Consider the following 12,287-nt stretch of genomic DNA (forward strand, 5'->3'; position numbering starts at 1 on the left):
TAGAAAAAATATTAAAATAAGTAAATTGTGTTTAGATTTCATCCTTATGTTCGACTGTGTGGTGAGACACAAGATTTGCTTCAGTTTGTCCACATATCGTATGAATGGAAGTCACCAGCACTGGTTTTGCCTATTACACTGACCATAAATAATTTGAATTGGTCCTGGGCCACCAACCCAGGGCACCCCTGCAAATGTCCTGAGGCACCCCAGGGTGCCACGGCACACAGTTTGAGAACCATTGTACTAAACAACAAACGCTTTATGACTCTATTCTTTAAATGAGTAGGAAGGTATTTTATTGCAAAAACACAGTGCCCTATACTTGAGGGCCTTTAGTAAAAAGGTCTCTTCCTGCTGCTAATTAATTAGGACACAAAGCAGAAAGTTCTCATATAAGTTATGTAATAATACTCTACATGGTCTTGATGCTCCTTATATTAGTACTTGGATCAAGCAATTTTTGATTTAAATCACAGACATACTTTATGTCTATAGCAATTAAATGTTCTCACTTGCTTTGTATAACTTACATGAATTGCTACTAGCACAGAGAAGATAGTATTGTAAGTAAGGTCACATTTCTCATAAATATGAAAGCCGCTGTAAAGCACACAGAAACTCTCCAGCAATGACAGAAACATGATCTCTAAAGGTCCGTACACACGGAGTGATTTCGACTGAGCGATTTACCTTGAACTGGCAAGTAGGCGATTTTGACTAACTGTGCAAGCGATTTTGGCTGTGGGCGATTTTAACTAACTTATTTAAATCGGGGGATGCTTTTTCTTTTCCAGCGACATAGTGAAAATGTATATGCCTGCACAGTCTATTTTTCCCAGCGATAGCGACCTGGCGAGGATGCGCATCGCTATTGCTCGCTGTGTACACACAGAGCGATATGCACTAACTTTCTTAGTGATTTTGACTATATAGTCAAAATCGCTGAGCCATATCACTCAATGTGAACACACCTTCAGAAACTGATTATTTAAGTATACAAGCACAATGACAGCAGCTGTAAGCAAAGGATACCCTAGACCGGAGGTTCCCGAACTCCTCAATTACAGTCCAGGTTTTAAAGCTATCTATTGAGGGACTAATTAAGTCACCTGTGTTCAATGCATGGATATCCTTAAAACATGGGCTGTAATGGTGGAATTTGGGGAACTCTGGTCTAGACCATATTTTAGACAAAGAATAAAAGAACACTGTTTCTGCAACAGCGCTGTTCTACACAGAAAGCAGACCTCACCTATTCTTGTTAAACTGAATGGCAAAGTCCGTCATGTGCTGCAGGGCCTTGTTGGTAAAGTTCATGTCCATGTAGATGTGCCCTTGTCTGTGAGAGAATGTGCCAGAGATCTCCAATCCCTTTGCTTTCACAGCAGGCAGCCAAACCTAAGAGAGCACACATGGTAATTACTATTACACTAGCAAATTAGCTGACTGGCCGACTGTTTCTGTTAGCTAATGTGTTCAGTGGGAATCGCAGTTCCCATCTACTGCATAGTGACACTAGGCTAAAACAATGAGGCACAGTTGTCAGTAATAACTTGTATCCAGCCTTTTGGCATACCTTATATACGATGGCTTAAACTGCTGCTAAATGTAAAACACATTCACAAATATTTGACCATTTCTGGAAGGCACAATTTGCTTTCATGGCTTTGTTCCTTGCTGCATTTCAATAGGTGAATGTTCTTTATTTTACTGATATTTGACAGTTGAGTATTTTATTGTGCACCCAGTACATTGGTTCATGTCTTAATAAAAGTTACTAAATACTATACATAGAGTATAAAACATTATGGGCCTAATGTACAGTTGGAAGTTATTGCGCAATAGAAGCATGGATTGAAAAAAGTGTATAATGATGCACACGCACAATTGAAAATGCCTGGTATACTGCTAATCTTCATCATCAGTTTGACCTACACTATACTAGGTACAAAACATACTGTATGATGCCAAACAGGTGTGTTTTCACTTACGTCCAGATCAGCAGAGAATGTATATGCATGAACTTTTCCTATGCTAGAACGCCCCATTATAAAGCAGTTCTACCTCATGGGTCGTAAATGTAGATGCTACTCTGCACTGCCTGTACATGAGTGCACCCACTTCTGAGCACACGCAGTGCAAATACACACAAGAGATGCTTCTGCAAACGGGGATAACGTTCAACCCTGCATCGGCCCCTTGTGATAGCGCAGATATTTTACTTTTCAGAAATGATTCTCTCATGGAAACCATGAGTCTGTCCCATGTGTAGACACTTAAAATGCTGGAACAAACTTTTTTTTTTTTTTTATAACTGAACATTGCTGAGTGTGAACTGACAAGTACAAGCTATTGCTAACTGTTATGCCATTTTATGCAAATGTGTGATTGGTAACTGCAAGTACGCTGCATTTAAGAGCATATCGTCCTCCCATGACCACAACTTTGTCAAATACAAACAATCTGATAGTAGAACATAAAAGCAGCATTTGTCATTGAGATTGCAAAATGCAATGAGAAAATATAAACCCAACATGAGAAAAGTACATGGCAAGAATGGTTTGTATAGAAACAAATATCTACTTATTAATACCATAATACTGCAGTACAACTAAAGGGGACAATTCAATTGTTTTTTAGGTGGCGCTAATTTATGGGTGCCCGACCGAGCATTTCTATTGTTTTTGAACATGGTAACATAGTTAATGAGGTTGAAAAAAAGATAAAATGCCCATTGAGTATTATAAACAACTATAATTCATGCTTTAAAATGTTCTTCCTTTAAATGCTGTATCCATGGATATTTCTTTCCGCTAGGAATTTATCTAATCCATTTTTAAACATATTGACTGAGTCCACCACTACTACCTTCTCTGGAAGAGAATTCCAAATCCTTACTGCCCTTACTGTGAAGATCCCTTTCCTTAGTTGTGTATGAAATTTTCTCTCTTCTAACCTCAGAGGGTGTCCACGTGTCCTATGTAACGATTTTTGATAAACAAATCGCCTGATAGATCCTTGTGTTGTGCTTTTATGTATTTGTAAATATTAATAATGTCCCCTTCTAAGCCACCTCTTTTCCAGTGTAAACATATACAACCTTGTAAGCCTTTCCTCATAATCCAGTGCCCATAACACCTTAATCAGTTTGGTAGCTCGCCTCTGAACCCTTTCAAGATCCAAGATATCTTTCTTGTAGTATGGTGCCCAAAACAGTACACAATGTTCCAGGTATGGCCGTACCAATGATTTGTACAGTGGCAGGATTACACGCTCGTCCCTTGTCTCAATTCCCCGGAGAGCCCAAACTACAGAATTTATGCACATTTCTGCTCACCACCTCAGGAGGCTGTAAGCAGAGATGTGTCAACAACTGAATTGCTCCATTGAGCGCCCACTAAATAGCACCCCAACAAAAATGTTTTAATTCTCCTCACAAAGTTTAATAAGAAGATGGTTATGGGCGGGATGAAAGCCTAGGTTCAAGCATGACATTCTATATAGAAGAAAACACCTGGGGGGCCTCTAATTACAACATTTTCTCTCCTATTACCATGCGGTGCTTCTTTCTAGAATAATAGACTGGGGTCGCAAGGCGGACAGGAATCAAAGGGTAGACATTGAATTGGCCTCACTTCCATCCTCACATTCGGACTTGCCATGGCTTTCGTCGGTCCCTTCAACTTCCCATCCCTTAATAGGTCCCACGTCTGCCTGTTGGCGTCGTTTGCGTTCTCAACCCCTTATATCGCCATCTCCTCTCATGCCGCTGTTTGGGAACCCAGCTTTTCCCCCAGGAATGGTGAACTCGTCATTTAGCCAATGGCGCATCAGCAGTATAATGAGGGTAGACCAGCTACTAGAATCGTCTGGCATATTGAGCTTTCCTTCAGTCCAGGCTAAATGGGACTTGCCAAATAACGAAATATGGAAATATTTGCAAATTAAACTTTTTTTGATGGATCGGCGCACTCCCATTGACTGTAGGCGATTAATGACCCCATTCAAGAACTTATGCCTCTCCCAAACATACTCGCATCATTCTCTCTCCACCATTTACAAACTACTAATCGATCAGGCTTTTACCTTTAAACCCAAATTTATGGTAGATTGGGAATCGGATTTAAAATGGCCTGATAGAGGAAGATGATTGGCCCGAGATATTTAGTAATACGTTCTCTGCATCTGATAGTTTGTTGGTGGTTAAAACACATTATAAAGTACTGTCCCGCTGGTACAGCTGCCCCAGTCTGTTAGCCAAAATGTATCCTGGGGTCCTGAATGTCTGTTGGAGATGCTTAAAGGGGGTCGGAACTCCACTACATATCTGGTGGGACTGCCCCTTTCTTAAACCTTTTTGGCTTAAAGTAAAGGAGACGGCCAGCCTTATCCTACAGGAAGACCTGCCCTTATGCCCTAGTTTTTGGCTGTTGAATTTTTCGCGTAGACCCAAATCTCAATATAAAAAAAAACTTTGCTCTGTCATATTCATAGTGCTACAAAGGCCGTCATTCCAGTACATTGGAAGTCTAGCGTTATTCCCAATATGTCTGAATGGTGTTCGCTTATAAACCACTACGTGGCCATGGATGATCTTATTTCCTCCCTTACAATAAAAACCAAGCCTTTACTGCCACTTGGCTTCCATGGCTGGAATATAAAGAAACAGACCACTACAGGTCCATGGTGTCTAAAGCTTCATTGGTATAATCCCCCCAAACGGATGACATGATTAGACTCAGTCAGGAGTTGTGAGGCTCTCTCTTTCTCTTCTTTTTTTATTTCTTGTCTTCTTTCCTCATCCTTTTCCCAACCTGCTCCTATTGCTCTATACTTCTTTTGATATATATTATTTTTTATGTTTCTAGTGTTTCTGTTGGTTTAAGAGTGCTGCTTACGAGTTGTAACCAACTCCAATGTAGGATGGATCTTTTATTTACGGAATGTCTGCTAGATTCTGTTATTTACACAAGATATTCTGTATGTGATATTGATATTGTGTTATGTCATATCTCTTTTGTAAAAGCAGAATTTAAACCAATAAAATTATTTGCAAAAAAAAAAATAAGCAGATGGTTCCCACTAAGTAGAAAGAAACAAGCAATGGGAAAATGGTTTCAATTACACTTACAGCTTTCGGGGAAACAAATCCCCCTGGGGCCATCCCGATGCCGGTTGAAAGTTCAAACAGGTCATTGAGTCCACTGCTAACCACAGCTGGAGTGGGTGATGGTGCAAAGGTAGCCGGGACAGAGGAAGGGATAAAAGTCTGTCCAACCTGTGAGTCAAGAATAGGTACAGTGAGTGTAACATTTACATTGGGCATATCTTCTCCTGCCCAAGTATTCTGCGATTTCAGCAGCCAATATAAAAGTGATAAAAGGAGTGGTCTATTTTAAATATGACGCTTACTCGATCCCCCTGCCAAAACAGTACTTTTACCTCCAAACCTTTCCCAGAACAATTCAATGTATTTAGCAGTGTCCCAGGATACACACCCACAGTTGTGATCTCTGTCAAATTCTTGGCTCTAAGGCCTAGGAAAGGCTTTGCAATATTAGAAAGTCCTCTGAATAGAGATCTAGAGTTTGCCGTAGCTTATAATTTATGTAATGAACAGAGTGGGTAACTACTACTACAATATAGTGCTCTGTGTTGGTGCAGCAGATGTGTGCTGACAATTTCAACAGGCATTCTAATCATTTAAAAATATGAACCCTCACTAAGGTTTTCATGAGAATCCATTTATTTACAATACCTGGTGTTGACTATCTTGAACACAACTTCAATCAAATGACTATTTATCACGCAAACAGAAAATAACTTATATGAACAAATCATTTCAATTTCCACAAATGTAAAAAAAAAAAAAACTACATAAGCTAAGGCAGCTAAAACTACAATTTCAGTAAACAAATGTTTTTGATTCAAATGTTAAAAAACTGTAAATATTTAGAATATTTCAGTTTTTAGTAGGATCACTGAATGAAAACTTTTATTGTGTTGCTCGGTAATGTAGTGAGCACCCACAGTCATTAATCTTCAACAGAGACCGTTTCCCTCCAGTCACCGTCTACCCAGCTGTGCCCACTGCGAGACAGTGTTCCTGTAACAGAGCAGCTGTGACCATGCCAGCTTTAGAGTGAAACTTATTACGAAGCAGAGAAAAGCAATCACAGATAAATTATACCAAAGTAGGTGTAAAAAAAAACCCTGTGAGGATTTCACTAAACTTATAAAACTAAATTTTAACTGTAGAATTAAATAGTTTGCAGAGGCAACAGTATAGGGAAAACTGAAACAGCAAGAACAAGGGACTAGGAATTGTAAAATAAATATAATTAGGAAATTAACTGTTCCATTTTAAAGCTACACGGTCAAATCACAATATTATAACCACCTCACACATTTGATGTTGGCAGTGCATATCCCATGAAGTACATCACATGTCGTGCGCTGGCTTGGTGGGTATATAAGGTGTGCATTAGGCCATCTGCACACATCTCTCTCACTGCTGTCATGGGTAAAAGGGGCGATTTATCAGAGTTGCAAAAAGGTATGATTATTGGCTTTCAGGCCAAGGGTGGCAATATATCTGAAACAGTGCCGTTTGTGAGCTGTTTGCCTGCTGCTGGACAAATGGCACCACTGCAAATAACCGACATGGAAACTGCAGAGCACCACGTGCCACTGATGTGAGAGGTGAATGTCTACTAAGAAGGTGCGTGAGGGCCAACCGACATAAGTGTGACTAGTACAACACTGAAAATGCTTCTGTATTTAAATATAATCAGATTCTATTTTCATAGCAATACAGGTTGAGTATCCCATATCCAAATATTCCGAAATACGGAATATTCCGAAATACAGACTTTTTTGAGTGAGAGTGAGATAGTGAAATCTTTGTTTTCTGATGGCTCAATGTACACAAACTTTGTTTAATACACAAAGTTATTAAAAATATTGTATTAAATGACCTTCAGGCTGTGTGTATAAGGTGTATATGAAACATAAGTGAATTGTGTGAATGTATACACACTTTGTTTAATGCACAAAGTTATAAAAAATATTGGCTAAAATGACCTTCAGGCTGTGTGTATAAGGTGTATATGTAACATAAATGTATTCTGTGCTTAGATTTATGTCCCATCGCCATGATATCTCATTATAGTATGCAATTATTCCAAAATACGGAAAAATCCCATATCCAAAATACCTCTGGTCCCAAGCATTTTGGATAAGGGATACTCAACCTGTATCCTCTTTTGTCATTTTTAGTGTGTGTGTTTAAGTAACAAAGCATTATAAGGAGAGAATACAATAGGCAATTTGCATGTTTCTGGTAATAGGGATGTTTAGAGATAAAAATGATGCAAGAATTAGTCACAAAAATGTGAGGCTATGGGGAAATGGGCTGCAGTCCACCTTTGCAATTCACTAAAGCGCGTCAAAGATAAAATACAGATGATGATATTGGATAACTACCCCACAATGTCAGTAAATGTGATTTAACAAGAGTGAAACTTCCTATAAATCATCAGATTGTAAATGATCATTATTAGGCAACAAGGCAATGTGGTCTGAAGATAACCATTGCTTGTGCCATCATCTTCTGAATGTATTAACAGCTCCCTGTGTAACTCAAAGGAGATCCAAAAATAACCATAATGAGGACTGACCCTAAAGCCTGATGCACAGGCTAAGGATCAGTCTGTGTTACCAATTTTAGAGGGACGCAGACATAAATCACTCAGATAGAAGAGAGACATTCAGAAGACTGCTGTATGGAAACCAAACAGCAACAAAACCGGTTTATTATAATCCATAATATCTATTTTCCCAATTATCATTACTCAGTTAAAAGATAATTTTTTAGGGTTGCCGCATGAGTGGACAATAACATCCCAAAAACTAAAACATTAAATAAATCATTATTTATCAATGTTATAAAAGAGGTGTATATTATACAGGTTGAGTATCCCTTATCCAAAATGCTTGGCACCAGAAGTATTTTGGATATCAGATTTTTCCGTATTTTGGAATAACTGCATATCATAATGAGATATCATGGTGATGGGACCTAAGTACAAGCACAGAATGCATTTATGTTACATATACACCTTATACACAGCCTGAAGGTTATTGTAGCCAATATTTTTAATAACTTTGTGCATTAAACAAAGTGTGTGTACATTCACACAATTCATTTATGTGTTATATACACAATATACACACACAGCCTGAAGGTCATTTAATACAATATTTTTAATAACTTTGTGTATTAAAAAAAGTTTGTGTACATTGAGCCATCAGAAAACAAAGGTTTCACTATCTCACTCAAAAAATTCAGTATTTCTGAATATTTGAATATGGGATACTCAACCTGTATATTATTTTTAATCAATACTGTGTACTTGCTGGTCATTTAAATGCTAGAACAACAAATCTGAAATTATTTGGATACAAAACGGAGATGGTCAATGGGCCTAATTCAGACCTGATCGTAGCAGCAACTTTGTTAGCAGATGGGCAAAACCATGTGCACTGCGGGGGGGCAGTGAGAGTTAGATTTGGGTGGGTTATTGTTTCAGTGCAAGGTAAATATTGGCTGCTTTATTTTTACACTGCAATTTAGATTTCAGTTTGAACACACCCCACCCAAATCTAACTCTCTCAGCACATGTTATATCTGCCCCCCCCCCCCCCCCCCCCCCCTCCCCTCTGCAGTGCCCATCTGTTAACAAAGTTGCTGCTACGCTCAGGTCTGAATTAGGCCCAATGTTCCAAAGAAAGTTTGCCTGGTGTCCTGTATAGTTCCATTAATGGCCAGTAACCAAGAAATATGGGTTAATTTCATAACAAAAACAAAACAGCAGTCATACTAATTAATAAATGAAGAAAAAATATAAATAATAAAGGAGAAAAATAAAAGCACACATATTCCACCTATAGTGTGTCAGGCACTATCCCTATGCCAGAAACAGGATCTTACCGCTGGACTTCCACCAATTCCACCTCCAAGGTCACTTCCCAACTGGAAAACAAAAATAGTGTTCAACGTTAAGCATAACTGAATTCACATCCAAGTAGCATCAAAGGTGATAATATTTCAAGACTGAAGAGCAGTACAAAGTTACAATTCAATTTACGTTTGAACATCAAGATGGAGTTTTGTTAGTTATGTTAAGGCACCCACACAGATCCGGAATAGAAGCTACTTAGCGCAAATAAGAAAGCGGCATTCCAAAGAAGGGATATCAGAGCTATGTAATTAAGATAAAATCAGAAGTCGCACAGTGACCGCAGCTTTTAATTGGTCGTCCTGTTCACCCACTCCCGATACAGTGGTGCTCTCACAAGGTTTGCCGAATCTATAGAGAAATAGGGAAGCCCTAGGAAAAACAGCTGCCCGTTGCAGATTCCAGGACTCTGGATAGGGGATGTAGAAGGTGATGATACGTAAATGCTTCAAGTGCTCCACAAAACATTAAGATTTTTATTTTTATTTTAACTACTAGAAAAAATAAGTGAACTGGAAGAAGTTATGCATTTTGTTTTTTAAACTTTGCTATGTTAATATATATCATATATAATAAAAGGCCAACACTGCTCCTCACCCCTATAAGGGGAATTGAAATGTGTTGTGTGTGCTTGCGGCCACTAGATGGCACCCGGCAGAGCAATTCAAGTGTAGCTCCGTTCGGGTGCGCACAGCCGCCGCCAACAGTACTGTTATACTGATCCGTCATTATGACGGGCTGGTAATTAGTATGTGTGAGTGTACTCTGAGTGACTTTTATTTTTACAACGCTAAAGAGTATTATAACAACAACAAAACGGACACTGTGAGTGGTATGTACTGTTAAGATAGGAGATGCATGACTACACAAAGGCTGTATGGATGCAATGTACAAGTGTACAATGTACACAGGTTTAGATGGTCCTACATAACTCCTGTAATGACGATATATTTGTCAAATCATATTTCTCTTACGTCCTAGAGGATGCTGGGGTCCATATTAGTACCATGGGGTATAGACGGGTCCACCAGGAGCCATTGGCACTTTAAGAGTTTAACAGTGTGGGCTGGCTCCTCCCTCCATGCCCCTCCTACCAGAATCAGTTTAGAAAATGTGCCCGGAGGAGCCGGTCACAGCTAGGGGAGCTCTACAGAGCTTCTTTAGTAAAAATTTTTTTACAGTTTATTTTACAGGGAGGCTGCTGGCGACAGCCTCCCTGCATCGAAGGACTGAGGGGGGGAGGGGGGGAGCAGTGTCCGCCCTGCGGGGTCTGAGCCACTGTCTCCGCTGACTGGACACTGAGCTCCAGAGGGGATAGATCGCTCCCCGTCGCATGGGAACGCTCACCCCGGCAGCATGCCGTCACCCCCTTGCAGAGCTGAAGTGTGGCGAGTGAGTCATCGGCTCCCTGGCAAGCGGGGAGCCGATGTGAAGATGGCGGGGCTCAGCGGTACATGTAACCCTACACTGACCAGAAAGCCTGTCGGGGTCCTCGGATCTCAGCCAGCAGAAAATCCTCAGGCCAGTATAATCTTGGAAGAGCAAGAAAGCAAGGCCATTAAGGGGGCGGAGCTTCTCATTAGAGCGGACCCAGCAGCGTTCAGCGCCATTTTCCTGCCTGCAGACACGCTGCCTGTGAAGAGCAGTCCCTCCAGAGCAACTGCAGCTATCTGTACAGTACCAGGGGGTTGTAGAAGGGAGGGGAGGCTGTGTATAGACTGTGTCACCTATCAAGGGACACAGTCAGCGCTGGTTAAGGGTCTCCCTATACCTTTATAGCGCTGTGTGTGGGTTGGCTCCAATCTCTGTGTCTCTCTGCCATTCTTGGGGGGGGGGGGGACTCTGTCTGCCCTGTACCCTGTGTGTATGTGGGGTGTGCAAGCTACCATGTCTAGAGACTCTGTCTCATATGCTGCTGAGGATATATCTTCTCAGGAAGATCCCATCCCATGTAATCAGGATTGCACTGTTGTAGCGCAGATCCCGGCTAGGGAACCGGAGTGGTTAGCCTCTCTTAGGAGGACTATTTCTCAGATTTCTGAAAGGTTTGCAAGGACTGAGCATGCAACTCAGGTATTGCAGTCCTCTATGGCAGTATGGTCAGATACTGCTCCCCCGGGGCCCCCTACGGTACATTCTCACAAACGTGCTTTTGCCCAAATTACGCAGGATGAAACGGATATCGATTCTGACACAGCAGACGGTGATGGGGATGTGTCAAGGGGGACGGCATCACTTGCTAAGGGGGTGCAGTTGATGATTGAGGCCATGCGGGATTTCAGACACACCTCCTGAGCAGGTTGAGGAGGCTTTTTTCACAGACAGTAAGAAAGCCCCTCTTCACCTTCCCTGCTTCTAAGGAATTAAATGCCATTTTTGAAAAGCCTGTGAAAACCCAGAGAAAAAAATTCCAGATGCCTAAAAGGGTTTTGGTTGCATTTCCCTTCCCGGAGGACGATAGAAAAAAAATGGGAGTCCCCGCCTGTAGTTGACGCCTCTGTTTCCAGGCTGTCAAACAAGTGGTTTTGCCTGTCCCGGGATCTACCGCGTTGAAAGACCCGGCGGATTGCAAGGTGGATGCTACGCTCAAATCCATATACACAGCTTCAGGGGTGATACTGCGGCCTACTATTGCCTGTGCATGGATTTCAAAAGCAATAGCAAAGTGGTCAATCACTCTGCAGGAGGACTGGACTACGATGGATAAAACGAGATTTATGGTAAGAACTTACCGTTGTTAAATCTCTTTCTGCGAGGTACACTGGGCTCCACAAGGAATAACATCGGGTTGTAGAGTAGGATCTTGATCCGAGGCACCAACAGGCTCAAAGCTTTGACTGTTCTCAAGATGCACAGCGCCGCCTCCTCTATAACCCCGCCTCCATGCACAGGAGCTCAGTTTCGTTAACCAGCCCAATGCAGTAGCAGGTACCAGAGACGACAATCGCTCATAGCCAGTTACACCACACACTCACCACAAGAGAGGGTGTCAGCGGCTATTGCCACACCAACCCAAAGAAGCTAAGTGCGTCAGGGTGGTCGCCTTGTGGAGCCCAGTGTACCGCGCAAAAAGAGATTTTACAACGGTAAGTTCTTACCATAAATATTGTTTTCTGCTGCGGGGTACACTGGGCTCCACAAGAAATAACATCGGGGATGTCCTAAAGCAGTTCCTTATGGGAGGGGACACACTGTAGCGGGCACAAGAACCCGGCGTCCAAAGGAAGCATCCTGGGAGGCGGAAGTATCGAAGGCATAGAAGTT

The 12,287-nt window shown here is 41.3% G+C and overlaps 1 protein-coding gene and 1 long non-coding RNA gene across 3 annotated transcripts in view; one reads left to right on the forward strand and one right to left on the reverse strand.

Moving 5' to 3' along the window:
* Positions 1 to 12,287, forward strand: part of LOC135031207 (uncharacterized) — a 264,149-nt gene that overhangs the window by 195,804 nt on the left and 56,058 nt on the right. The window lies entirely within an intron of this gene.
* Positions 1 to 12,287, reverse strand: part of LOC135031181 (AP-1 complex subunit beta-1) — a 263,841-nt gene that overhangs the window by 27,211 nt on the left and 224,343 nt on the right. For both annotated transcript variants that reach the window (XM_063953993.1, XM_063953992.1), the window contains 3 exons: positions 8,996 to 9,037; positions 5,135 to 5,281; positions 1,256 to 1,401 (listed from right to left, as the gene is read on the reverse strand). In XM_063953993.1, the coding sequence (XP_063810063.1) occupies positions 1,256 to 1,401; positions 5,135 to 5,281; positions 8,996 to 9,037 (335 nt within the window). The remainder of the gene's footprint in view (positions 1 to 1,255; positions 1,402 to 5,134; positions 5,282 to 8,995; positions 9,038 to 12,287) is intronic.

Source organism: Pseudophryne corroboree, chromosome 2, assembly GCF_028390025.1.
Source record: "Pseudophryne corroboree isolate aPseCor3 chromosome 2, aPseCor3.hap2, whole genome shotgun sequence".
NCBI classification, from domain to species: domain Eukaryota; kingdom Metazoa; phylum Chordata; class Amphibia; order Anura; family Myobatrachidae; genus Pseudophryne; species Pseudophryne corroboree.